This window comes from Talpa occidentalis, unplaced genomic scaffold, assembly GCF_014898055.3.
Source record: "Talpa occidentalis isolate TD23 unplaced genomic scaffold, MPIMG_talOcc4v2.1 talOcc4.8, whole genome shotgun sequence".
Lineage (NCBI taxonomy): Eukaryota > Metazoa > Chordata > Mammalia > Eulipotyphla > Talpidae > Talpa > Talpa occidentalis.
In genome coordinates, this window is record NW_023605194.1 from 22,788,792 (window position 1) to 22,816,431 (window position 27,640).

The 27,640-nt window shown below is 49.5% G+C and overlaps 1 protein-coding gene across 7 annotated transcripts; it reads right to left on the reverse strand.

Annotated features, from left to right (window-relative positions):
- Positions 1-991: 991 nt before the first annotated feature.
- Positions 992-25,695, reverse strand: ZFYVE27 (zinc finger FYVE-type containing 27). 7 transcript variants are annotated; one of them, XM_037495861.2, is made up of 13 exons: positions 25,646-25,695; positions 23,727-23,827; positions 21,732-21,932; positions 18,133-18,203; positions 16,230-16,416; positions 12,751-12,846; positions 11,203-11,315; positions 10,383-10,522; positions 9,725-9,811; positions 8,026-8,170; positions 4,975-5,021; positions 4,576-4,657; positions 992-3,569 (listed from the first exon to the last, which is right to left on the reverse strand). In XM_037495861.2, the coding sequence occupies exons 3-13, from the start codon at positions 21,929-21,931 to the stop codon at positions 3,505-3,507; spliced, it is 1,233 nt and encodes a 410-aa protein (XP_037351758.1). In that variant the 5' UTR covers position 21,932; positions 23,727-23,827; positions 25,646-25,695; the 3' UTR covers positions 992-3,504. The 7 variants fall into 7 exon arrangements, with proteins under 7 accessions (XP_037351758.1, XP_037351760.1, XP_037351761.1 ...); XM_037495863.2 differs by lacking the exons at positions 23,727-23,827; positions 25,646-25,695 and adding an exon at positions 23,590-23,608; XM_037495864.2 differs by lacking the exons at positions 23,727-23,827; positions 25,646-25,695 and adding an exon at positions 23,135-23,275 and having other exon boundaries at positions 9,725-9,796.
- Between the last annotated feature and the right edge of the window lie 1,945 nt (positions 25,696-27,640).

Below are 27,640 nucleotides of genomic sequence, written 5' to 3' on the forward strand. Positions count from 1 at the left end.
TGTGACTTGGGCAGGTCACTAGCCCTGTGACCTTGGGCAGATCACTTAACTTCCATTGGCCTCCATTTGCTCATCAATTAAATGGGGTTAATTACAGAACCTCGCTTCGGGAATTGTCATGAGATATAAAATGAGACGTGCTCACCATGTCGCCTGGCACAAGCGCTGCATAAACGTAGGTATTACCACTATCTTAGGCTACCAGCTCTAGGACAGGTGCTGGAGCCAGGGCCCTGCAAAGGAGTGCCTCACTCCATAGAGACACGGAGATAAAAATGGAGGTTCATCTGGCTTCACCTCCAACAGCCAGGTGGTCAAGGACCACAAATCCTTAAGCCCTCAGGAACCACCATCAGTTCAAGGTCAGCTAGAGCTCTCTGGGGGCTTCTCCCCACCACTACCAAATCATGACCAAATCTTCAACCCAAGCCAGGCTGTGGGTGCTGGCAACGTACCCCAGAACTGCCCTGACAGACGCCAGGAAGGCAGCAGAACCTAGCTACCATCCCCTCCGCCCTGGGTAGCTATACCTGAGAACAAACTTCTTTGAAACCAGGCACCCAATTCTACAAAGGGCAGTCTGCCTTCAGGTCACCCCTACCTACCATTCAGGTGCTCTCTGCCCCCGCCAGCTGTAAGGCACAATCCTATCCTGGTTAATCTCTCTTGAGCTCTGTTTTCATGGTGGTGCCTGCACTTGAAAGTTGTCCATCTCTGGCCAGCTCTCGAGGCCCTCACATGCTCCTCCAGAGTACACGGAGGTGGCCCACCAGCTTCCCTTCTGTGAAGCCACTGACCCCACTTGATAAAAACTGTTTCTCACGCCCTGGTACCCAGCCCCACAGGCTACTGGCACTGTACCATTACACATTGCTTGCATTTTCCCAAAGTAAAATGATTTTGACTATGCTTTTTCAAACTACACGCTGGCCTTTCACTCAGATTCTTTCCTGAATAAGAATCTTAGATTATGCTCTAGTTTAAAAAAAAAAAAAAAAAAAGTCACCATTCTAAGGCATCCAGGGCAGAGTTGTTTGTTCTTTTCCAGAAGATTGAGAGGATAAGAGTCACAAGTTAGCATTTCCTGCGTGCCGTGCCTCATGTGGACCGTCTCATTTAGTCCTCTCAGCATCCCTGTGAAGCAGCTGTTCCTGTCACACCCATTTTACAGGTGAGAAAAGCAGCTCAGAAAGGCTTGGGGGCGACGCCACTGTCACAACTCACTACAGTATGGCTGCGCCAATAATGGCTCATGGAGCCAAGTGTGGGGTGGGCACAGCAGGTGCCTGCCATGACTGCCCCAGGGCTCTCCTGGGCTAATGCTGGCTGCTCCTGCTGTGAGGAGAGTCCCTTCTTCCACCCTCTTAACGCTGTGGGGAGAGTGCACCCTCAAGAGACCATCGTGTGGCTTCTGCAGTGAGGCGCTGGCCTGGATGACCTTTGAGCATGTTCCAACTGACCTCACCGTGACACTCGCCCCCCCTTCCTGAGACCTGCCTGGGGTAGCATCCTCTTCCCAGGACCAGGCGCTAACTCTGCTGTCCCCTTTGGCTCCAAAGCCCTATTTTCCATTCCTCTCAGCACCTTACTGTTCCTCTCCACCACCAGGCACCCAGTAGTTGAGTGGTACATGCATGATGGAACAGGCCTCTCCATCCCTCTATGGCCCTAAGCCTACAGTCTGAGAGACACAGTTCACCTCCATCCCTGGTCTGCAAAGTGCCAGGCCAAAGCTTTCAGCACAAATTCCCTGAGCTTCAGTCTCCTGACCTGTAAAATGGGGAAAACAGGGCTGGCCTCCTAGGGCCATTGTGAGGAGTATACGAGATGTGTGTGTAGAACACTTACTACCTCTGTGCTGGCCCCCAGGAAACATCCTGCACCCCAGCCTTTCATGCTTCTACTTCCCATGTCACAGCCTTGGGAACAGGTGGACGCAAGGACCAGGACAGAAACAGCAGCTTGAGGCCTTTTTATTGACAATTCTCCAAACACACAGAAATCCTTTGCACTCCTCTCCAGTGTAAGTAAACTACAGACACTTAACTCTCGTCTCTTCACAGGACAAAGGGACCTAAGGAAGGGGGAACACCAAGGCCTGCTTGGTTCTCCTGGGACATGTACCTCATTGGCTTGGGGCAAGCCCCTGGCTGCCCACCCCAGCGAGACTGGTTGGCCTGGCAAGAAAGCTGGCCCAGGGTGAGTCCCCACCCCTCCTGGCCCCCGCTCAGGATACAGAAATACCTCTTCCTCTTATGGGTTCTGGTCCCAGGCAGCCATGACTCCAGGGAAGAACCCTAGGGTAGGAGAAGCCTTCCATCCTCCTCCCATTCCTTATGCCACATTTTCCAAGGAACCATGCAATAAATAAATAAATACATCAAAAAGGCAGGGAAGCTCCAGGGCAGGAAAGGTGCCTGAGCCTGCTCATGGCTTAGGGAGGGACCTGAGTCCCTAATTGTCCACAGTGAATGTGAAATTGCTGGACAGAGGATGGGGAACCCAAGTGGCCATAACCCACACTGAGACTGTGCTGTTGGGGAGCAACCCTGGAATCTAGAACCCAGCCCCGCAAGAGTCCACATTTCCCAGGCGCCCAAGGGTCCAGGGCTTCAGGAATGCTGCTCTGCTCACCGGGTCTGTCTCCATGGGCGAAGGGGCAGGGGGAAACATGTAGCTCTGGGCCAGAGGAGGGGGTGCCTGAGGCTGAATGGGGGGCACAGGAAGACCCAAGTGTGAGGCCTCTACTGCGGAGCTGAGGACAGCGGGCAGTACATGGCTGAGATGCAGCAAGTCAAGTTCCTGGCAGAGTGGCCGAGGTCACTGAAGCTGCTGGAGTCCCTGGAGCCCCAGGCTCTGCTGAGCTTAACACTGAGGGATTCTGCCAGGCCCTCCCCTACATACTCTCTTCTGGGGGAACTTGGGAAAGAACTGTTTCTAGAAGCACTCCTGGTCTTATTGGCCCCGACAACACCCTCTAGTGGGGAAATGAGATCCTCATGCCTGGAGGGACATTCCAACAGCAGAGTTGGGGTGAGGCACTCCTAAGCCCTTCTTCAGGTTCTCCTGAGGGCAAGTGCTCCATCCATTATCCAACAGGGGAAGAATTTCTTTTCCCAGTGTCCAAACTCTGGTCTCCTAGAATTCCCAGGCCTGGAGAGAAGCCCTGATCCTCAAAAAGCCCCAGGGGCAACCAAGCCTCGCTCACTGCTGCCCTCTAGCTTACATTCCTGGGTTCATTAACAGCTCAGGACAGAGCAGGCAACCATGCTAGGCCCTGCAGGGCTCCCCTCCCCTCTGGGGCTTAACAGCAGCCATCACCAGCCCTCCCCAGAAATGGAGCACAGCTCCAGAACCTGGTGGAGACAGCAAGGACAGAAAGGGAAAGCCTACCTAGCTTTGGGCCACACTCGCCCAGCACACGCCACACAGGGCTAGGGATGGGGAGAGTGGGGTCAAGGCTGGCCCCAGGGATGATGCCCGCTTGGACCCTTGCCCTTCTTCTCATTTGCTCAAGGTCTGGTTACACGAGGCACACACAAACACAGTCTCCCTCTGGGCTTCCGGGGCTGAAAAGGAGGAAGAATTTGGTTAGACGCTTCCTCATGTCCTTTGGCCCATGGCCCCAACTCTAGAACTAACTTCTCCCTACCTGAGAGCCCCATGCAGATCACCCTTGCTGACCGAGTTCACTAGCCTGCATTTTCATGGTACAGCTCTTTCCATGGGCACTGGAGACTTTGGGGTCATTATGCCAATAGCAGGCCTCTCCCAGAGCCCCAAGCATTAGAAAGTATTTTGGCACCAATAGAAACTTTTAAAAATGTTTTTTAAATAAAATGCCAAAGAAAAACTTCCAGAATGTTTTAACTGGTTATCCCAGGTGGAAGATCACAGGATTATTTTTCTCTTCCTTCTCTGCACAACAATTTCCTAATCTATCTGAATAAACATGTGTTACTTGCATGACTGGAAAGATTTAAAAAAAAAAAACAACCTAGCTAAACATACATTTTACAAAGGAGTACTTAAAAACACGCACCCAATTTTTTTAGAATGTGCTACGCACTTTCCTGTGTGTGAGCTGGCACTGACAATCCAGAACAATTCTCTGAGATTAGGACTTTCTTCCTTTTGCTCATCTGCATACTCAGTTTTGTTTACAGTGAGTATGTACATCTTTCCTAAAAGGAAAAATTTATTTTCTCATTTTGTTAAAAGTGTTACTGAGATAATGAGAGAAAGAATGTAATTCAGGAAGGTGCTTCTGCTAGGGAAGGCAGGAGAAGCACCAGGAAGCCTCAGCGGTGTGACTAAAGTTCTATTTTCTACCTTTAAAGCAGCAAGTCACAGGCATGCACTGTTACGCTTCCCAATTCAGTCACATTACATATGTTCTTGTGCAGGCATCAAATATTTCAGGGTTTCATTTGATAAAGGGGGTGGAGATGTTACTACAGGCCAGACTCCCAAGTTCCCTTGACCTCTCACTGACCCTCTGCTCCTTTCCCACAATGCAGCAGCCCCTCAGAAGGGGCAGGACCCTGCCAACCCTCCCAGTGCCCACACACTCACCTGTGGCCCCCATGAAGGACTTGGGCACCTTGAAGGAGCAGCACCGAGAGCAGAAGCTGTTTCCACAGTTACTGCAGCTCCGCTGCAGACAAGAGCCAAAGTCAAAATCCAATGCATCTTCCACCCGAGGCACCCGAAGCCCCTGCTCGCCCACCTCCTTTCCACCAGCTGATCGAACCTCAGGAAACTGGGATCACTGTGGAACTGGGCAGGAGTGAGACCAAATGGGGCAGCCCCAAGAAGGTTGGCAAAGGCGTGAGCACAGGGGCTGGGGGACACCCACTCCTGTGAGCAAACCTCGGCACCCAACCCCAGTGTGGCCAGAGGAATCAGACTTTGTTGATAACTTGGCTATATCTCGTCACAAGTCCCCAAAAACACACCATCAAGGAAACTTACCCTCTTCTTCAGCACTGAGAAGGTGGCCGAGCAGCCCGTACAGCTCCCTGAGGAACAGAAGCAGCAGCTAGCCTTGACCCGCCCTGGCCTCTCAACTCCCTCCTGCACCTGGCTCCCCTAAATGGGGACACTCAGGACACCACCCAGCCCAGACACCCTGGGCATGAGAAGGGAGCAAGGGAGCACAGTCCAGATCTGCAGTCAAAGGAGGAATTCAAACCGAACAGGGAAAACTGACCGCCACTGGGACGCCAAGCCTCCAGACAACACGCAGCTGCCAGTCCCTGCACCCTCCAGGGCTCAAAGGCCCCACCCTTGGGTCCAGCTCCGGAAATCAAGGAGCATCCAGCAGCATCCACTCCGTGACCACACCACACTGGTGTGGACAACGGCATCCCTCCATGGCAGTAGCTCCAACGACCTCAAATGAAGCCTGCCTGACATGACCCCTTCCAAAGTGTCACCTTACAGGTACTCTGCCCACAGGTAAAAACAGAAATGACTCCTAAAACCTCAGACACCTGCTCTCTGTCATTTAAGAGGCTCAGAACCAGGCAACTTCCAAGATGTGCAGGGCAAAACACACAGGCACTGTAAATGGCAGGTGGGGTGGGGCAGGAGAGAGCCGGAGACCACAGCAGCTGAGGAAATGGCCGCAAGGAGGCAGGAAGCTGTAAGAAGAGAGAACGGATGGGGAAGCAGAGGCCCCAATTGTTCTTTTAGAGGCAATGTCAAGGCAGCCAGGCCTAACAGAAGTGGTGCCCATCAATACCCAGAAAAACTAAAGATGGAACACACGACTACAAGGACATGGACTGATGAGGGGGGTGCACACAGGTGAGAAGAGAATCAAAAGAAAGGAGGCAAACAGACATGCGGAGGAAGGAAAGGCCACGGTGGGCCTTACAACTAGAGTAAGCCCCAGAAGCAAAAGCAAACCCTGACTGCCCCGGGAATACTGACCATATTCAATACTGACTGGCAGAAACTGCCACGTAGGCAGGGGGCACTGAGCCAGGGAGAAAAGGCAGTGATCCACAGAAGGCATAAGGGCACTCCCTAAAGGGGCCCAGAGAACGCTGCCAAAGGCAGGGTCCCAAAAGGAAGCTAAATTGGGTCTTGGAAAAGCTTGAGAAGGGAGAAGGTTACTAAAGGAGGTTTCTAGAACTGGGGCCCAAAGACTTCCTGTGATCTAGCCAGAGCAAAGCTCGGCCTGCAGCAGCAACACTGTGCCTCCCGGACCACGGTGGGTCAGGTACAGAGCACCAGGTCTCGCCTTCACACCAAGGCCCCAAAGCAACACTGACCTATGGTCTCTTCCTCTGTTCAGTCAGAATCACCTGCAGCTCCTGCTGACGGAGACTCTCAGGTTCAAGGAAAGAAGGCACCAGCCAGAGCAAGGAGAGACCTGGAGCCAAGTTGCTTCAGGTAAATGCTGTTGTCAGCCAGCGGGCAGCTGCCGCAAAGAAAAGGCAAAAAGAATATACAGGTGCCACTGCCCGCTCCCAGCCTGCGGGAGCTATACCTGCAACACAGCAAAGAGCTCAAAAACACCTCAGGGGAGGGACAGCAGGCAGTCCTGAAGGACAGGGTGCTGAGAGGGGCTCAGAAAAAGCTGCATTTCCTGCCCTTGCCCTCCTCAGGGGAACCTGAAAGGCCTTCACCCATCCTGACAGGGATTATCTGAATCAAAAACAAAATACAGAGATGATAGACAGACTTTAAATCCAGGGCACCTCCCACACCCGGGCAGAGGAAGTGGGTGGTTAGAAGAACACAGGAGCCTAAGCAGATGTCCTGAGTTTGAGTCAAAGCTCAACCATGTACTGACTGAAGGCTTTCTGCAAATGCTTTGGCCTCAGGTTACACACCTGTAAAATGAGAACATCTAATGGCCTTTACTTCATATTCAGATACAGGTGAATCGTCTGCCAGAGCAGAAATACCAATGCTGCGCAGTGTCACCTGGGACTTCTGGAAACCAGCTGCTTCCAAGTCCGTAAGAACCTCCTGCCTACTCCTGTCACATCTACCATCAGGACTATATGAGCCAGCAGAGGTGGAAGCACACAGAACCCTGCGCTGCACAGAAGCCAGAGAACAGAAGGCACCTTGAATTTACATGCAAAAAGCAACAGCATGGCCAGGGCCTCTGTGCCCGAGAAAACAGCTGCCGTGGTTGCCGCAGGGGCGGGAAAGCAGGCCTCTAGATGCCCTGGGTCAAATTCCTCTGGATAATCCCCAGGAGCTTCTCCCAGGAAGGGCTCAGGACCCAGAACTCACTCCCACCAGAATACACAGTACAGCCACCCAGTCCTCCTCCCTGTCAGCTGACACCCAGCAATTCCCGAGTCACCCACCCTAGGGTGATTCTAAGCTTCAGCCATAACTTTCCTGCGTTGGCTCTCGCTTTGGTGACAGGCAAATCCACCCTTCTCCAGAGTGTCTTTCTACCCCTCAATAAAACTAGGACTGACCAATCAACGTGGCTGGAGAGAAGGACACTGAGGATTCTATCACCTGAGAAGATACTGTTTGCTTCAACTTGCTTCCACCTGGATTGGAAAGATCGAGAGTTTCCTAGAAACCTGAGGGATGGGTCAGGGCCTCCAACATCAACAGTGAGTCTCATCCAAGTTCCTGCTACAAACCAGCCAGCACCGTGCTAGCATTCACTACATATTATCTCATCTACTGACATAACCACCCTGTGAGAAAGGGAAACTGAGGCGCCAGTTGAGTAATTTGCTGAAAGACACCAGGCAGAGCTGGGATTTGCACCAAATGCAACACAACCTTCCGAGGTTCTGCCTGGCTCAGGATGAAACCTTCCCTGCAGTCCTGTGGTGGCAAGTTTCCAGAACTGATGGCCTCATCTTTCCACAGGCTAAGCCCCATCAGGACAGAGACACAAAAAGGAAGCCACACCGCTCCCTCATCAGGCCCACTACACACTGCCCCTGCCCAGGGCCCCAGAGAAAGAGCATTGCTCCATGCTCTTGTCATAAACCAGCACCCCACCCCCCACACTGTTCTGCTCCCCGCTGGTACCGAAGTTGTTGGTGGGGTAGCGCTTGCGGAGTCGCTCCGTGAGCCGCGACACCTTGCTGCGCAGCACCTCATTCTTGCTCAGGATGCCGTTGTCCTGCAGGGCCAGCTCATCCTCTGCTGGGCACGGAGCACACTCGTCGTCATCCTGTGGGAACAGCTCCTTCTAGTCCTGCCCACCTCTTAGCAGGACTCTGGGACCTGCGTGCAGAAGCGCCCCGGCACAGCGGACCCCACAGGCGACAGCTGGCTCAGCCACCCTCCCCCACCCAGTCCCTGCCCACCTCACCAGGCTCCTACTCACCAGCACCACCAAGTGGGTCTCCTGCCTCCCAAGATGCGGGGGAGAAGGAGAGAAAATAGGGGAGACAGAGAGATAGCAAGAAGGAGGAAGCTGCTAGAAGGGGATCCCCAAGAAAAGGGAGTCACAGAAGTACTACTCTTGAGTCATCCCCAGGGGTGACATTAACAGAGGCCCCAGTGAAAGGACCCCGATACTGACTATGCTTGAGACTCCCTGGGAGAGGTTGTATACTACCGTCTTCTCAACTGGCTGAAATTAATTTGCTGGTCATTATTTTAATAGACTAGAACAAACCAAGACAGAAAATATTCCTTACAATGTATTTTTCAGGAAACCTCTGCTACAGTCAAATTTTCTCTCTTTTCCACACTTAAATGTAAACTGAGTCATGATGGAAAATGGGCTTCTTACTGTGGATTATAAAGAAAAATGCTTGAAAGTCCCTCCCAATTATATTCCTTACCACCATCAGAGTCTACAAGGTTCAGAGTCTACAACCGTATATTAAGGTCCCAGAGAAATCACACAGCAGTTAAAAATAGATGAGGCTGACGTTAGTACAGAGGGCTAGATGGAAATGTAGGTTCAATGACCCCCATTTCTTATTCCTAATTTCCCACTTTATGAAGAGACACAAACAAAAATGATTTCCTACTCTAAGAAAAACAAGAAAGCAAATGTGACAATAAATGAGCTGGGACCCAGGGACGAGACGGGGGGGGGGCTATGTGACCTCTGAAGGAGACCATCACTCCTCAGTTACTACAGAGCTATAGCTCTAGCCCTGTAGACTCAGGACTCTGATTTTGATTCTTCAGACACTGAAAATCTGTAAAAGTTTTCACTGAAATCTCCATTTTTAAATATTAGCTAAAAAAAAAAAAAAATCAAAACTTTAAATGCTTGCACTCCAGATAAAAGATTTCTGCCATCTACTAGTCTGAACTGCTGTCCTAAACTCAGGAAGACTTTAGCTTTCTCTCTGACTTAGCACCTGGCCATGCATCCAGCTTTTCTAATCTCCCCTCCCTACACCTCAAAGGGACATCTTGCAGAGAACAGTCAGAGGCCCAGGGCCTTGCCTCCCCCAGTGCCTCCCCCAATCTGTGCTTACCCCAAATCAGAGGCACTCAGCCCAGTGACTCTAGTCAAGGCAGTAAATAACCCCCTCCCCAACCCCACTCCCGCACCCCACCCCTGCCTCGCTACATCAGGCATTTCCCAGAGGCTTCCAGAGTCATCCCCGTCCTGGGCACCCAGGACAAGGGAAGGTTCAATGTCACCCTTCCAACCAGTGGGTTCTAGCTCAGGGCAAGTTTCAACTCCTATTTGGATAAAAAAAATTTCCAAAACCCAGCCTTGGGATGTGAGAAGTCACATGGCTCCAGGGCCACCCACCTCAATCGCATCTTTAAACTCCTCATCAGGCTCAGCCTCCTCCGCCTCCTCCACGCTACCCGGCGTGAGGTCCTGGGAAGGGAGACTCTATTACAGAAAGAGAGAGATGAGCCCTTCCTCCAAGGTCTAAGCCATATAAACCACCTCCCAGAGCCAAAACCCAGGCTTCCCAAACATCCATTCCTCACCCAGAGAAAGCAGCAGGAAGGCAAAAAAGAAGGAAGTTACTGGGAAGAGGGCCCTCTAGCCCAACAGGATGGGGAGATGGGCCAACGTGGTTGGCAGCACTGTGATTGAGAGTATGAGCCCCAGAACCACAGGGCGTGGGTCTGAGTCCTGTTCCCACCACTCTGGGCAGCCACCCTGCCTCAGCCTCTGAAAGTGAGAATGTTCTCATTCTCAGAAATAACCAACACCTCATGGGGTTACTAGCCACAAAGCACTTGGAACAGCAAAGTAAGCACTCAATAAAGCAGAAAATAAATAGAATAGCTATTACTATTGCAGTTATTACTAAGCACTTCAAAGGAGAGAGGCCTGGGCAGAAGCAGGAACTAAACAGAGGCCTGCCCAGGAGCTGCATAGAATGAAGTTAGTAATAGGAAGGCTCCACAGCCTGGCTGCAGCAAGCTCTGCCCTGATGGCCCGGGGTACTCACCTCTGTGGGTGTGGACACAGGCGTGCACTCGAACAGATTGCCCTTCCCCCCCGCTTCCAGCAGGGGTGGGCTCTCAAAGGCACTCTGTTCCTGCTTGGGGTTCATCCGTCGCTGCAGAGAAGCCCTGTACTCAGACACCACTGGCCAGGACAAGAAAAGGGCGGGGGATAGAAACAGGATGGAATGAGTGGTGCCTTGGGAGAAACGACTGCTACAGCTGGCTGGCCTCTTCCTCCAACACCCCACTTTCTCCTACAGGAAAGGGCTGCCCTCCCAACTCTGAACAAGTCACCTAAGCCAAGCCTCATAAACAAAACACAGATACTACCGCCCACCCCATGAGATTGTTATAGAGAAATTAAATGCAGAAAGTGCCTGATAAATTTCCTCCCAGCCACAAGGAGGAAAGCAAATATAGCAATCACCCCAAACATATGTACAGACCTAGGCCTCTGTGACTCAGGGCCTCGCCAGACTGCCTCACTGTTTCAGAAGCCAGATGGCAGAGGAGTACTCTGGAATCACACAGAGATGTGGCAGCAACTCCAGGTGGCTGCATCCCGGGGGGTGGTGGCAGCACGGGGAAAACACCCCTCCCTCATCTCCCAGAGGCCACCATAATATGTAAGCAGCGATTCACCTGCCTTGTAAAGAGAGGGGGACCCCTAGGTAGCAGCCTCTCTGTATCTCAACCACCACCCTAGTGTGGTGCTGCCCCCTGCTGGAAGGCAAACAAATGATCTGCTAGAGAGAAACCAGGGAGCCTCACCAGCCCTCAGTGTGGCCCAGGCCCTATGTCTGCCAAGCTCCCAGGGCTTACCTCTGAAGAACTCCACGTTCCCCAGAAAAAGTGTGCTGTTTAAAAGGGCAAGGACCCAGCACAGCGGCAGCAGATACAGCATGCAAACCGTGCCCAGAAGAGCCCCATAGAACCTGGATCAACAGAAAGGAACCACAAGCTCAGTAGTTCGTAAGATCAGAAGGAAGCCTACTTGGAGCACACCCACATAACAGTCTGGGGAAGAAACAGCTCTGGGCAGTTAGTAAGCAGCCCAGATGTGCTCATCAAACATGTGGAAACTGAAGCAACGAGGAAGGACTACCAACAAGCCAGTGGCTGACAGCCTGCACTGGTAGGGCTGCCACGGCAAGGCTGCACGAGAGCCCACCCAGCACTCTGCGGGCTCTGGATCCTGAAGTCCAGAATAAGAGAGACTTGGATTTGAATCCAGCTCTGCCACTTCTCGCTGTGTGACCTCAGACAAGTCCCTTGGTTCTTGAGCATTACTTCCTTCATGTGTGAAATGGGGACTAACGTAGTGCCTGCCTACCTCAGGGTTAACTACAAAGATGGAGCTCATTCATGGAAAGTGTCTAGCACGGTGCCTGGCACAAGGTGGAAGACTGACTAAATACTAGTCCTCATTATTATTCATAAATAAAACCCCAAAGACACTCGTGCCATTTAATCCAGTAGTTTTCAGAATTTATTCTAAGAAAAAAACTTCAAAAGATGAAAAGCTAAACCCATTAAAATGTTCACTACAGGGTTACTATTAAAAGGTAGAAACTGACTAAATGTATTAGGAGAGTGAGTCCATGTATTACATTACATTCACTAGCTATATTAACCTGATACTACAAATAATCCCAAAAGGTATGTAGCAACAAAGAAACCTATTTATGATATAAGGGAGAAAGAGAAAAATCTCACATACACCATGAGGCTATCTATCTACAAAGTACACTGGACCCTTGAACACTGCAGGGATAAGGACACCCATCCCCAAACAGTCAAATATCTACACATAACTTTTGATTTCCCCAAAACGTAACCAGAGTCACATCACACCCCTCCTCAGATACCAAACTCCACAGAGGCAGAAGTTCCCCCCAGGTGGCCTCCTCATCCGTGGGTTCTGCATCTGCGGATCCCATCGCCTAACACCTGCTGATGCGGGAATGTGAAACCCATGGATGCAGAGGCCAGCTGTGCTTATTGAAAACAACCCAAGTATGGGTGGCTCCATGCAGTACAAATGTCTGCTGTACCAGGGTCAACTGTACGTGCATATGACAAAACTCTAGAAGGCCATTTCAACATGAGATCAGCTGCTATACCAGCGGGGGAGAATACATAGTGAGTTATTTTGCTATTATTAAAATTTTACCATACATAAAAGAAGGCATCTAAGCCCATAAAAGCAGGGCACTCGAGCCCCTAAGTCTGTGTAACTGCACACAAGAGCCTTGGAGCTTCTCTTCCCTGAGGTAGTGGGGCAGGGCCCTGTCAAGACAGCTAGCCTAGTGGGGTCTCAGCGACTAATTCCTCCAGCGCAGCAGGGGTGGGAGCGGAGGGGCCACTCACTGTGAGGACACAACGGGGTTCTCCCAGTGCAGCACACGGTAGGCAGCTTCGCAGGTGCCACAGAGGCGGCTCAGGAAGGCCTCTAGCTGGATCAGGCTGCAAACGAGGGACTTCGGTGAGCCACATGCCCTACCATCCAGCACCTGACAGAGCTCTGGGGCAGCAGAGCCTAGGACTTTGCAGGCCCAACTGGCTAGGGGTGGCCAATCTCTTCAAATCCACAAAGGGGTCACATCAGAGAGCTTGGAAGAAATTTTTCACATTCCAGTCCCCATTTGGGATGCCTACTGAGGTGGAAAATGGACCAAGCTTCCTGCTTTGGTCTCTTCCTAGCTGTTGACAGTGGTGGGCTGGCTACTGAACTTTTCCAGAGCTGCAGTTTCCTCATCTATAAAATGAGGAGGGTACCCACCTCACAGACACTGTGTCAGTGTGTCTGTGAAGATACATGGCAGGATGTAGATCAACGTGTCTCCACTTGGGGTGTAAGACAGACTCACTTGGAGAGGCTTTTGTTTTTGTTTTTAATGGATGCACCCCTAGAAGCAATGAGCACAAGATCTGTACCCAGATCTTAGTTTCTGAAGGGCCCTTGAAAAAATGGTTGACATTAGGGCAGGGTAACCATAAGATGAATGTGAACGCCCCATTGTTCCATAAAGTAAGAAAACACTCAAAACTGATGGGGACATACAAGAACACAGGAGCCATTTCAACAGAGCTTCTCCGACTAGTCAGAATCTAGAACAACATGAGATCAAATAAATAACGGCAGCAATGGAGGACAGTCACATTTCACTTAACAGCAGGGATATGCTCTGGGAAATGCCTCCTTTGGCTATTTAATTAGGTGAATGTCAGAAAGAACTTACACACATGCAGAGGGCATGGCCATTACACACCTGGGCTGTGTGGTCCAGCCTACTGGCACCACTGCCATAGGTGGTCCTTCATTGACCAAAATATCATTAAGCTGTGAATGAGCATAAAACCCACTGAATTAGGGCCTCCCTGATGATGCAGCAGTTGAGCGCTAGGCTGCGAAGCTGCCCACAGCCTCTGCAGCACCAGTTGGATCCCCGGCCGCCAGAGAGGGTCCCACATGGCGCGCAGACCTCTCCTGCACGTCTGCTGCTCCCCGCAGCAGTGTACTTCGTTGGTCTGCCTGTTCTGTTCCCCGCTCTGGCTATGGTGAATTCTCTCACCCTCCTGTGCTTCTGACTGTACCAAGTGCTTGTATAAATAAATAAATCTTTTTTAAAAAATTTAAAAAAATAAAAGCCACTGAATTAAACTAAAAATCTGAGTTCATTTGATAACAAGAAGGAAAAGTTCTTCCTTACAATGGAATGCCAGTTAATAATGCCAACTAGAAAATAACCTTGGGCCTCCCTGGTGGTGCAGCAGTTGAGCACTGGATTGCGAAGCTGCCCGCAGCCTCTGCAACGCTGGTTCGATCTCTGGCCACCGGGCGAGGGGCCCACATGGCGCACAGACCTCTCCTGCTGCGCCTGCTGCTCCCCTCAGCAGTGTACTTCGTCAGTCTGCCTGTTCTGCTCCCTGCTCTGGCTCTGGTGAATTCTTGCACCCTCCCGCACCTCTGACTGTACCCAGTGCTCATATAAATAAGTAAATAAATCTAAAAAAAGAAAAAAAAGAAAATAACCTTTCCAGCCATCATTGAAACAAATTGATGAAGGGAAGGCTCCTCCAAGGATTTAAATGCACTGGGTGAATGTATGGTAAGGAACAAGATATTTACATAGTCTCAAAGTACCCACCCCGCAAATTATTAACCCCAGAGGGTACAGTGGAAAAACTTGAACTAAATGACCTCAGTTAGTGTGTCCATAACAAGACACAATGATATCGTAGGCATCTTGATATGACAAAATAATAGCACTAATAATCAATGGGTGTTCACATTCATCTTGTCATATTCCTATCAAAAATGCATCTAATCAATCCACAAATTGAAGATAAATCAACAAGCTTGTTCTACTCAAAAATGTTAGGTCATAAGAAACAAAGATGGGGGAACTACTCCAGGTCACAGCAGAATAAAGAAAAATAAAAATGAGATGTAACGTATGATTCTGGCTGGCTCCAGCTTCAGGGGAAATTGATATAAAAAGACCTTATTAAAATAACCACTGAGGTTTGATTGGGAATTGAGTATCAGACTGACAGTATTCAGTTCATGCTGTCAGTGTTAAATTCCCTCACTCTGATTTCAGGACTGTGACTACAAAAAAAAAATGTCCTTGTTCTTAGGAAATACACACTGAAGTATTTGGGGTAAAGAGGCAGGATGTTTGCAACTTACTTTCAAATGGCTCAGGAAGGAAAAAAAAAAATGTATGTATAAAGAGATAGATGAAGCCAGCATGGCAAAATGTAATAACTGGGGAAAGGGTATATGGGAGTTCTTTGTATCAGTCTTGGAACTCTTCTCTAAGCTTAAAGTCATTTCTTTTTTTCTTTTTTTTTTTTTGCAGGACCCTCACTGGCAGCAGGGGAACGAACCGGCACTGCAGAGGCTGTGGGCAGCCTCGCAGCCCAGCACTCAACCGCTGCGCCACCAGGGGAGGCCCTAAGCTTAAAGTCATTTCAAAGTAAAAAGGTTTTATAAAACACACACACACACACACACACACACACACACACAACACCCAGGCCTCACTCAGATAACTGACACAGAATTTCTAGGCCAGGACCCAGGCCTCCAATTGTTTATTACTCTCTTTTTGAAGCTCAGCTATTCTGTATGTCAAGAGAGGCCAGTCCCAGAAGAGCTCAATAAATGCCAGCTGCCACTGAAGCTGTTACAGTTATTATTATTCAACAGTGCAGAGGTGCTTCCCCAAAAGTACCAGATCTGTAACACTTAGGAAGTTTCTTCACTGTGTAGTGATGATAACTAGTGTTAACTGACACTTCCTGGGTTCCAGAAACTCCTTTGACCTTCACAGTCTTCTAATGCATGAGCCTATCTATCACTACCCCGTTTAACAGATGAGGAAGCTGGGGCACAAGGAAACAGAGCAGCTTGCCCAATGTCACAGCACAAGTAAATGCAAGAGCCTGAATTTGAACTCAGGCTGTGGCTCACACATGCAGGTACTTAGTCAAGGCCTTAAACTGTCTCTCTAGTGGGAGGAACACAAGCTGTGAAATCAGTCAGATCCGGATTCTCTTCCCAGTTCGGTCACTTTCAAGGTGAGTAAGCCTTTTTCCTCATCCACAAATGGAAGACAGTAATAGTAGCTACCTCCCAGAACAGTTAAAAAGATGAAGGGAAATAACTTCTGTGATATGCCTGCCACAGTGCCAGGCACAGAGCATGGCTCAACCACGTGACTACTATAACTGACACTGCGCCCCCCCCAAGACCCAAGACCCACGACCCCCGCCGCCCCCCACAACCCCCACCCACTCCACCCCTGCCCCCCTCCCACCCCTGACCCTTCCATACTCACAAGCTCTTCACTTCAGCCACAGCTTCCGGACGGGACAGGCGAACTCTCTGTAAATCCTCCTGCCTCACGCTGTGATACTTCCTCCGCATCAGCTCAGCTTCGGGCAACCGGGCCCGACAAACCTCTTGAAGATAGCCCAGCAGCGCGGGCACTGAGATCACTAGGGCACCCAGTGAGTACCATGCCCCTATGGAATCAACAACACTGCAGGTAAACAGGGAGCAGGACTGGAGGCTGCGCCCGCCAGAATGTCCACGTGCTCACTCCCTCACCTCCTCCAGGGCACTGCCCAAAGGCCTTCCCCGATCCCCTGTCTGAAGCAGTACCTCCCTCAATCTCCAGCTTCATTTTCCTCAGAGAACTTATCACCACATGACAGATTATAGGTACTGGTCATTGTCTCTTCCAAGGATGTAGCCTCATGAGGGCAGGGACTCTGTCCATTTGGTGGTCACCCATTTTTTTATATTATAAAACTTATGTCAGCACACAGTAGGTGGTTCATGCCTAGACTCTGGCTGCTGGGAGCTGTGTCTTATCTCTGAGTGCCTGGGGCTGACCACTGTGAACTGAGAAATGATGAGACTAAGAGAAAATTCCAAAGAACTTCTCCCATGGAACATGGTACCCTGAAGCAAGCTAACAGAGCCCTGGCACATAGTAAATGCCTGTGAAATATCTGTCATCTGAATCAATTGACTTTGAAAATATATATAGAAAAATCAAATAGCCTCAGAAAGAAATCCGAGTTTCAATCAAGTGAAGAGCCCTACTAAGAAACAGAAGATGAGGTCTTATACAACCTGTGCTTATTTTCAACCCCAAGTCCCTATAGGCATGGAAAACAAAGGAGACACTTGAGACAGGTGCGTCCAAGAGGAGCATGAACACGGGAATAAAAGACTGAGCTCCTCAGAACTCACCCACGCCCTTCACTCATTTCCCCTAAGAAGTTTGGCTTTTTCTGCAACCATCTAGTTCCAACCAGGGAAAGGGCCTGGTGACAGCATATGTTGTCATAAAAGGTCCACAGGAGACAACTCTTCCCAGGACCCCTGCAGCTACAGTCTGCCCACACATCTACCTCAAAGGCTTCACACCACAGATCCCTCACTGCTGGTGATGTGCAGCAATCTCCACCAGGGTCACTTGTTGAGCCAGAGAAAATAAATCAGATGTGGGGGCCTCTCTGGTGGCGCAAGGGGTTAAGATGAAACCTATGAAGCTGGCCACAGCCACTGCAGCACAAGTTCAATCCCCGGCCAGGGAGCTACCCACATGGCGCAGAAGACCTCTCCTGACTCGCCCACTGCTCCCCTCAGCAGTATACTTCAGTCAATCTGCCTGTTCCGTTCCCCACTCTGTCTCTGGGGGATCTTCTCATCCTCCACACCTCTGACCTGTACCCCAGTTCTTGTATGCATAAATAAATAAATCTTTTTTTAAAAAAAAATCAGATGTGGAAAAAAACCCTTAGCAGCTCCTCTTCCGGGTACCCTCACCCCATGTCATGACCTTAAATGACCCCAGAATCAGCTTGGAACCCAAAATGGAAGAGTCAATGTGTCAGCAGTCAAGAAGGAAACAATAACAATTGCTGTAATGTAGTGCAACTTACTGTGTCAGGCACTGAGCTGTGCTACACATGGGTTATCTCATCCTCCCAACTACTCTCTGCAGAAAGCACTGTTATTATCCTCCCTTTAGAGAAGAGGAAAACTGGGCCTGGGGACAAGTTAAAGAACTTGCCTATGGTCACACCAGAGCCCAGTCAGGATTCTAGCTCCGGAGGCTGTGTTCTGACACCTAGCAGGCAGAGGGAGACCAATGCCAGGCCAGGAAGTTCTAGAATCCCTCCCCAGTTCATTCACAAATGCCCCTGGGCCCTGGAAGCAGTTCTTACCCTCATTCAAAGTGAGGAACAAGATGTTGAGGCCCAGGCAGGTCAGCAGGGAACACAAAGGCATCTGCCACCTGAAACACAGATAGTCCGGGTCACTGAGGACAGCGGCTGGAGCCGGGAGGGCCGGGGCCGGCACAGGTGGGTCATCAAAACCAGGAGCGAGAGGAGGGGGCCTGGCAGGTCAAGAGGACATGAAAAGTGGGTCTCTAACTCAGACAGGTGACTGGGAAAAGAGTTACTGTCACATATTAGGCCCTGGGGTGAGAGAAGGTATCTCCTCAGAACTAAAAGACCTGTAGAACGGTCTCTAGAGGAAAGGAGGTGGAATTCATAATGCATATGAAATAAATATATGCCCACCACAAAAGGGCAAAACAGTTAATTCTGTTTTGTTAAGTTTCTGTTTTCTTTAAGAGGTGACAATCACATTCTTCTTTAAAATTTTCCTTTATTCTAATTTATAATTTCACAAGGACATATATTCATAGTGAAGACTGATCGAAGACAATAATTGAGAAGACAAAATGTAAAGGATTTCTTTCATCCCATTTATGACTTTGTCTTATTTAATTTTCAGAGTTTGAGAGCTTTTTAAAATATGTATTTATTCAAAACAGGGAAAAATAATAGTGTATTTTCATATATTACAAAAATGAAGACAAGCCAGGGTGTAGCATTCTCTCAGCAAGCACACCCTGAGTGAACTGGAACAGATGGAAACACACAGACCCAGGCTCCACCACCACCAAACAGCAAAGCAGAAGCCCTCAAAGAAGGAAGAATTGGATTGCTGAAGACAAGAAACACAACTGGCTTAGTCACTGATAAAGGACACTTCAGAGGGAAAAAGGGAGGCAGAATAATAATGAACTCACTGAGGAGCCATCTGAGGAGCAAGAAACAGAAGAATAAACAGGTAAGTTGCTCGCAAGCAATGTATTCAGAACTTAGGTATATTTTCTTTTGCTCCAATTGGGCTATTTCACAGTAAATAAATGAGGATAACAAATGAATGTACTTTTATTTTTTAATAAAAGTTATGAGTAAGGGAATGAAGTGACCTCTCTGTCTTTGAGATAGATAGGACTAGAGGTCTTAAAATTCAACACAGTCCACCTGTACCACCCTAAGGACCATCTAGCAACAGCTATAGGGTAAAAGTAAATTAAAAGTCAGGTCTAAAGTCAACCCCTTTTCAAAAATTAAAACATCACACAGTCACTGAAGTTGCTTCTATTTCGAAGCCTCTTCTATTCTGATGTCTTTCCTGACATTTTCATTGTAGGAGATCCACCTGCTGGAGGACTTGACCCCGAAAGAGTAGAGTCTTAAAAATCTACTGCAGCTCTAGGCTTCAAATCTTACAGCTGAAGGGGCCTCCCCGCTGGCGCAGCGGTTGAGCGCTGGGTTGCGAAGCTGCCCGCGGCCTCTGCGGCGCTGGTTCCATCCCCGGCTGCTCCCCGGCCACAGGAGGAGGGTCCCACATGGCGCGCAGACCTCTCCTGCCGCCCGCTGCTCCCCTCAGCAGTGTACTTCGGTCCTTCTGCCTGCTCTGCTCCCCGCTCTGGCTCTGGTGAATTCTCTCGCCCTCCCGCGCTTCTGACTGTACCCAGTGCTTGTATAAATAAATAAATAAATAAAAATTAATCTTAAAAAATATATATATAAAAAAAAAAACATTTAAAAAAAAAAAAAAATCTTACAGCTGAAGCACAAGATTAGGATCCTTCTTCAAAGTCAAATCCTCTTTACTAAGAAAAGAACAATCAAAAGCACAAACTAATCTGACAGCCACTTTCACAGACCAATGCTCCTTGTCCCAGTAGCATGGAGACCACAAGCTCCTGATGGCTTTTAGGGCCCAATGTTCCTCCTCCCTCCAGCTTTAATCAATTCCACCACATCCCCGGATTTCTAATTTCATAAAATGGAAAAACCCTAACACATTAGTGCCAAGAAGACTAATAGAACAGTGGCAGAAAAGAAGGGCAGGATATATTTAACTTTTGTGCTCCACCACAAAAGGGCAAAACACACACACACACCTGCATTGCTCATCTCAACAGATAAGGTCATATATTAAAGGAGTTCCAAAGTGAATAAGAAAAATTTAGGGCCTTGGTCAAACAGTTAAAAACAAACACCCCCTTCCACTACTTCCACTACTGAGAATGAATATTCAGTATTCATTAACCCTGTTGCCTCTCTGGCATCTTAGAGGGCTGAAGGTCTTTATGCAAATCTAATGGAAACTAGAAGTTTCTCCCCCAAAATGCACACATGTGTGAGCACGCCATTTTACATACAGTTTCAAGGAGACTCACAGACCCTGATAGGTACACTCACAGGCTCAGGGCTGAAATGCTGCATTAGCATTAGGACTCCTAACACTACACGGTATTAGGAGCATGTAGCCTTTGCCGAAGGGGAGAAAAAAGCTTTAACTTGAACCTAAAGGGCCTTCCTGGTGATGCAAGGGGTTAAGACACAACCTATGAAGCTATCCACAGCCACTGCAGTACGAGTTTGATCCCCGGCCAGGGAGCTACCCACATAGCACGGCAGACCTCTCCTGTCTCACCCGCTGCTCCCCTCAGCAGTGTATTTCAGTCAATCCGCCTGTTCTGTTCCCCACTCTGTTTCTGGTGGATCCTCTCACCCCCTCCCCGCACCTCTGGCCTATACCCCAGTTCTTGTATGCATAAATAATCCTTAAAAAATAAAAACTTGAATCTAAAAAAGATTAATTTAAATCTAATCCAACCTATAAATCTAACTCCCACTTTGCACCATGAGGAAACAACCCGACAAATCTAAATGAGAAATTCTCCAGGACAGTCATCTGAGTCTATTCAGTAAGACAGGAAATCAAAGAGGAGGCCGTTTTGATTACAAAAGACTTAAGGGCACCATAGCCACATGCAGCTGTGCAGCCCTTGACTGGAACTGGTCAAAACAAACATTCTTCAGACTACTGACGAAATCTAAATGTGAACTGGGTATAAAATGATATCGAGGAATCATTGTTAGTTTTGTGACATATGATGTTACTTTCTTTTTTTAAAAGTCACTATTTAGAAACAAATTGAAGTATTTAGAGAGTGAAATGGCATATATCTGAAAACACTTTAACATAAGCGAGCTGAAAGGAGAAAATATCACAGAGGAAGAAAATCAAAATGGTAAAAACAAAAAAATGTGATCTCCATAATCATAAATTAGGGGAAATGGTAATTACTTGTTCATAGGTATTTATATTTCCTTAACTTACGTTCAAAACTATACCTGAATTTTTAATATTAATATGCCAGTATTGGAAGAAAAAAAAATCCTGCGCTACGAAATAGAAGGCCCAATATTGGGGGCTAGCTAGCAATCCTAAGGTATTAGCCACAGAGAAACCCCAGTAAATGCCAGAGAGCTCCCGTGCCTGCCACTCCTTGGCTGGGCCTGAGACACAGGGTGGGGCCACTGAACATCACAGAACCACTCTTCACGAGGGCAAAAGGACAGCCAGCCAATGCCTAAATGAGCAGCACAGCTATGGAGCAGGAAGGCAGAAGGCCCAGCAGGTTAGAGCAACCCTATAAAATCTGTACCTGAGCAAGTACCGGACACCATCACCTGCGTCCTTCAGGGGTTCCAAGTAGATCTCCAGCCTCTTGTAGGACAGAACCAAGTTGAAAAGATCAAATGCCGCTGGAGACTTGGTGGGGACAGGCAGAGAGTCTGGCGGAGCCTCAGGCACCACACTGGGGTTCACCTCTGGTGCACTCCCCTCACGCTCTGATGTCTGCATCCTGTAACCATAATTGCTGACATTTGTATTGGATTTTCAATCCCCAACACACTTCTGCTTGCATTATTTCAAGTGATGGCTCTAACAAACCTAGGAGGTGGTAGGATTATAGGTGGACTGCCTATTTCACACCGGAGGAAAATGATGTCCATAAGGTGAAGTAAATTGACCAGATATAAAATGCTGCTCTTCTGATCCTCCATCTAATAGTCCTTTCCCCACAGACCCATCAACAGTATAACCATAAAGACCAAGCATATGTGGCTGCTGAGGAAAGGCAGCATGGGGTCTCAGGGAAAATGATGTCCTGGAATGTTTTTCTCCCACTCTTTACCTTCAGGTATCAGCTTAAATATCACTCCCTTGTTCTGAGAGGGCTTAGCCAACACCCCCCGCCCCCCTCCCTACAGACTAGGAGCCCCTCCTCAATGCTCCCAAAGGAAGACGGATTCACCCATCCTAACAACATTTATTGCACCAAAGTAAAACTCCCTATTTCCTGGCTGGTCTGACCCTCTCCCTTTGAGCAGCCCAAGATCAAAGACTGCCCCATCCACCTGTGTACAGCTTCCTTCACCGTAGAGTTTTTGTGTACGATGGGCAGGCCCGCTAATAAATACTTGCAGCGGGAGACCTGCCCTCCTCGGGACCCCGGTGCTTTGCCCCACCTGTTCCCAACCTCTTCCTGGACCATCACTGCCCTTTACATCCTTTCCCGTCCTTACACCCAAAGGGCAGTCACCACCTTCCAAAACTGTTCCTTTCCCAACTCCCCTCCATGGAGCGGGGAGTCACGGGAACGCTCGCCCGCTTTCCCAAGCAAACGCTAAGCAGAAAGTGGGGGACGGAGCCCGGCACACAGCCACACAAGCCGGACGCAGGCACCGGCTGCGCGCAAGGCAGGGAGCGGCGGGGGCGTGTGACAAAGGGCCACGGGGGCCCCAAGCCCGGCGGGCGCGGCGAGGGCAGAAGGCACCAGGGCGGGCGCACCTAGGAGCCCAGGAAGGGGTGCGGGAGGCCAGCGCCCGCAGCGGCCCGCATCACCACCTCCGCAGTCCAGGAAGCCCGACGCGGGCCCGCGGCCGACCCGGGAAGGGCACGCCCAGGACCGCGGGTCAGCAGGTGGCGGCCCGCGCGGCGTCCAGGCGCCCGCTCCGCTCCGGCGGGGGCTCGGGGGTGGGGAGGGGGCGGCACCTCACCTACCCGGTCGCTGGGCTGGGGGGGCCGGCCAGGGGGCACGGGTGGGGCTACTGGGCCCCGGAGCGTTTTCTCAGGCCCGTCCCACCCCGACTACGCGCCCTTTTCCCGGGCGGCCGCGAAGACCCAGGTCCGGGCACCTCCTACGCCTCCCGGCCGCCGCTTCCGGGACGCGAGTTGCTCTGCGGCGACGTGCCCTTGACGTCATCGCGCCCGCCCCGCCCCCGGCCCCACGCCAGGGTTTAGCTCCGCCCCCTCCAGCACAGGTGAGCGCCCGGGTCTGCACAGCGCCTGCGCCTTTCTCGCCTCTGCCCGCCTGAAACTCTGCTCTGTGCCCCGCACGAGAGCTGCCGACCCCTGGGAGCGAGCCCTCGGGGCCCTTGCACCGAGCTGCCCCCGCCTCGCCCTGAAAGGAAAGCTGAAGAGTTCACGTGGCAACCCCAATGTTGGCTCTTACATACCCGCCTCGTGAGCCCACGAGAGACAGAGCGTATCCTGCATGCCAGGTGCCCAGCAGAGAACGCAGTTTCAGTGTTTCCTGAGTACCTGCTGTGTGCCAAGTCCTGTGCCAGCCTCCCCCACTCAGTTCACTTCTCACCGTCTTGCATGCTCCGAGGACTCACAGGCGCCCAGCACTGGATTAGCTCTCTCTGGGAAATATCTTGTTAGCCGCTCGCTGTATGATGTTCTCCAACAACCCTATTAGGGTTAGGGTTATGTTATAGATGAGGAATTTGAGACACGTTGAGGCACTTCATCAAATCACTGGGCCAATAGACAGCTGGGAGTTGGAATGTGAACCTCATGTCATCTGACCCCCAGGCCCCAACCATACCACCTGAATCTGCATTTACTGGCCTCCTCCAGGCTCCCCCATTACTCCCCTTCGGCAGACCCTTCACCCAGCTGAACCTCTCCATTGTTACCTTCAAATGACCCTTGCATTCTGATCTCCTTACATTGCTTGTGCTGTGAGCTGGAGGAGGCATGTCCTTCCCCAACTTTTGCTTCAGTCCAAAACCAACCCATTCCTCTAAGCAGGAGTCAGATGTCTGTATCCATTCCGGGACTGCCCCAGCTGGAAGTAATCACTTTTCCCTCCAAACAGCCTGAGTGTGGACAGATCCAAATCACACACTCACACACTCCACTAAGTTATATTTCAGAAATCCCCCCTAACTTATTAGAGGACTAGGCCTGGCTTTGTGGCTGGACCAAGTTTGTCTGCTGGCCTGTCTCTCCTCCTTTGTGGTAAATCTAGGAGAAATGGAAACTTCCCAAAATTCCACCATCAGTAATTTCCTCCAAAGGTAAATTTCAGAGGTGTTTTGTTTGTTTGTTTGTTTGTTTGTTTTGCAATCCCTCCTCCTTGAGTCTGCATGGACCACTGGCTCAGGCTACCTGTGACTAGTAGTTGCACTGGCTCTCTCTTCTAACAGCTAAAGAATTGAGGGGCATTTTTTAGCAGCCTGGGGGGGGAGACAAGGGATGTTGGAGGATACCAGAAGGTTCTAAAGACCAGAAAAGGACAACAGTCATGGCCAACAAGTGTGAACTAAGACCTTTCCTGGCAATTAGAAAATGGGCAGCTGGGTCTTCTTCCTGGCCTCTGACTGATTTTCTATAATCATGTTCTCCTACTTCCTTTCCCAGCATTCTGAGTCTTCACTTTTGCCTCAAATTTTGGTGGCACTGATGTTTTCCCCTGGATAGCAGCTGGGTGGAAGAGACTAAGGGAGAACCTACGATAGTAAAAGAGGATAATTAATACCTTAACTTGACATTTTTCAAAGGTTAGTCTTTGCATCTATAAGGGAGGATGTGTATGGCTCACGTAATTTACTCATGAACCTCACTTGGAGAAATACTAAGGGAAACTCTAGCTAGTTAAAACAAGCTGGGAAAACAGGTGACCTCGGGCAAGAAGGAAATGTCTAGGCACGCCTTTCTCCACCAGATGGCGTCCTCGCCCACTCTCACGCAGACCTTGGCGTTTTCAGAACTCCTCTAAACTTTGAATTTCTGGTTGTGGTCTCTGATGTCACCATTTCCACAGTACACCAGATCTTTTCATATTTGCAACTGTTTTAGTTTTCATGCTCGTAGCTCTACTAGTTATCTCTTGCTGTATAACAAATTACTTACCCAAACCTATTGACTTAAATCTGTAATAAATATATATTCTTTCACATTGCTTTTTGGCTTGTGGGTGATTTTGGTCAGGAAATCCCTAGTGGCTTACTGGGATGTTTTGGCCCAGGGGGGTTGTGAGCTTGTCATCAGATGTTGGGCACTGCTGAAGTCATCTGAAAACCTGATAGTGTTACAGGGCAGCCCTGATACAAAATGGGGTGCCTGGCTGTGGGTCCTCACCTGCGCGCTTAGAAGGACTTATCAATACTCTACTGCAGGCACACCCGAAAGGTTAATAAAAGGTTTATTTACAAGGAAAGGGCAAATGAGGAAATGTACAACTCAGGGAGAAAAGCGGGAGACAAAGTTTTAAAAGCATCCTACCGGATCCTCCGATCTGGAATCCCAAATGGCTCTCTGAGAGCTGGCCGCGAGCCAAGAGCCATAAAGCCAGGAGGCGAGTGAGAGAGAGCGCGAGCAACCCCAAGGCCCACGTGTTTGGTTTTTATACCAAACCTGGCTGCTTAACTCCACCCTCAGGGCCCAGCCACCTTCCCTTTGGTGGTGACGGGATTGTCTTTCCCAATGTCTTGATGGGTTTGGTCTGGAGTGGGGGTGGAGTCCACAAAGCCTGCATGGAATTAGCTCAGGACATCCTTTCCCCCTAACAACTGGACCGACTCCCACAGGATCGCTCTCAAATATGAACAAGCTGATACTGGCATCCTCATGTTGATAGGCTGGCAGGAGTTTTTAGTTCTTCTCTACTGGGGACTCTCCAGAAGGCATCATGAGTGTCCTCATGACATGGTGGTTGATTTCCTTGAAAGGCATGTGCAGGTCTTATATTATATATTCTCAGAAGCCACACACAGTCATCTTCACAATATGCTACTGGTTTTATAGATAAGAGCCAGTCGATGCTGCGGTGTATGGTGGGAGGCTTACACAAGAGCATGACTACCAGGAGGTGAGGATAACTGGAGGCCATCTTGGAGACCAGCTACCATGTGTTAGCTTGGAATTTCTGTCCGTTTCACCTGATCTCCTCCCTGTTTTCCAGCTTAAATATCAGGTCCTTTGCGAAGTCTTCCCCCAATGATGCCTTACCTCCTATTCTGTGTTTACAATGGATTCTGGTCCCTCTCTTTTAAGCACCTATCACTGTGCACTTCAATTTATCTCTTGAACATGACTAAACCCTGAGTTCCTGAGAGTAAAGAGATTGAAACAACAGCTTGACAGCCCCGGGTTCTGCCAAGTAGAATTCCCTGGCGAAATAAGTACATGGATGCTTGTTTTGAAATAAATGAATACAACAGAAAATAAATGTTGGTGAGGATGTGGAGAAACTGGAACCATTGTGTGCTACTAGGGGGAATGTAAATGTATAGCCAAGGTGAAAAACTGTAAGATGGTTCCTTAAAAAAATTGAATATAGTGGCCTATAGTGGCCTCCCTGGTGGCACAGGGCTTAAAGACAGCACTATCAAGCTATCGCCAGCCACTGCAGAAGTTCGATCCCAGGCCAGCCAGGGAGATACCCGCATGGAGTAGCAGAACTCTCCGGTCTCACCCACTGCTCCCCTCAGTAGTGTATTTCAGTAGATCTGCCAGTTCTGCTCCCCGCGCTCTCTGGTGAATCCTCTCACCCCCACGCCCCGCACCTCTGGCCTAGATACCAGTTCTTGTATGTATAGATAAATAAATCTTTTTTTAAAATTGAATATAGAACTACCAGAGGATCCAGCAATGCCCCTCTGGGTTTATACCCAGAAAAATGGAAAACAGGGTCTTATGTGTGCACACATGCTCATAGCAACATTATTCACAACAGCCACAAGGTAGAAACAACCCAAGTGTCCATTAGCAGATGAATAGACAATAAAATACGGTACATACACACAATGTACTATCAGTCAGCCTTAAAAGGTATACAGCAGTTCTGACACATGCTACAATAAGAATGAACCTTGAGGAGGACATGAATGCTAAGTGGAAGAAGTCAGTCACAAAAAAGACAAATGTTAAATGTTTCCATTTATCTGAGGTACCTATAGACGTCAAATTCACAGAGACAGAAAGTAGAATAGAGGTTGCCAGGGACTGGAGGGGGGGGACAGGGGAGTTATTGTTTAATGGGGTTTTGGTTGTGCAAGATGAGAAGTGCTCTGGAGATGGTTGCACAACAGGCGAATTACCACTAAACTATACATTTAAAAATGGCTGAGATGGGGGCCTCCCTGGTGGCTCAAGGGGTTAAGCACAGCTCTGTGAAGTAATCTGCAGCCTCTGCAGCACCAGCCAGGGAGCAACCCACATGGTGCAGCAGACCTCTTCTGTCTCACCCACTGCTCCCCTCAGCAGTGTAGTCAGTCT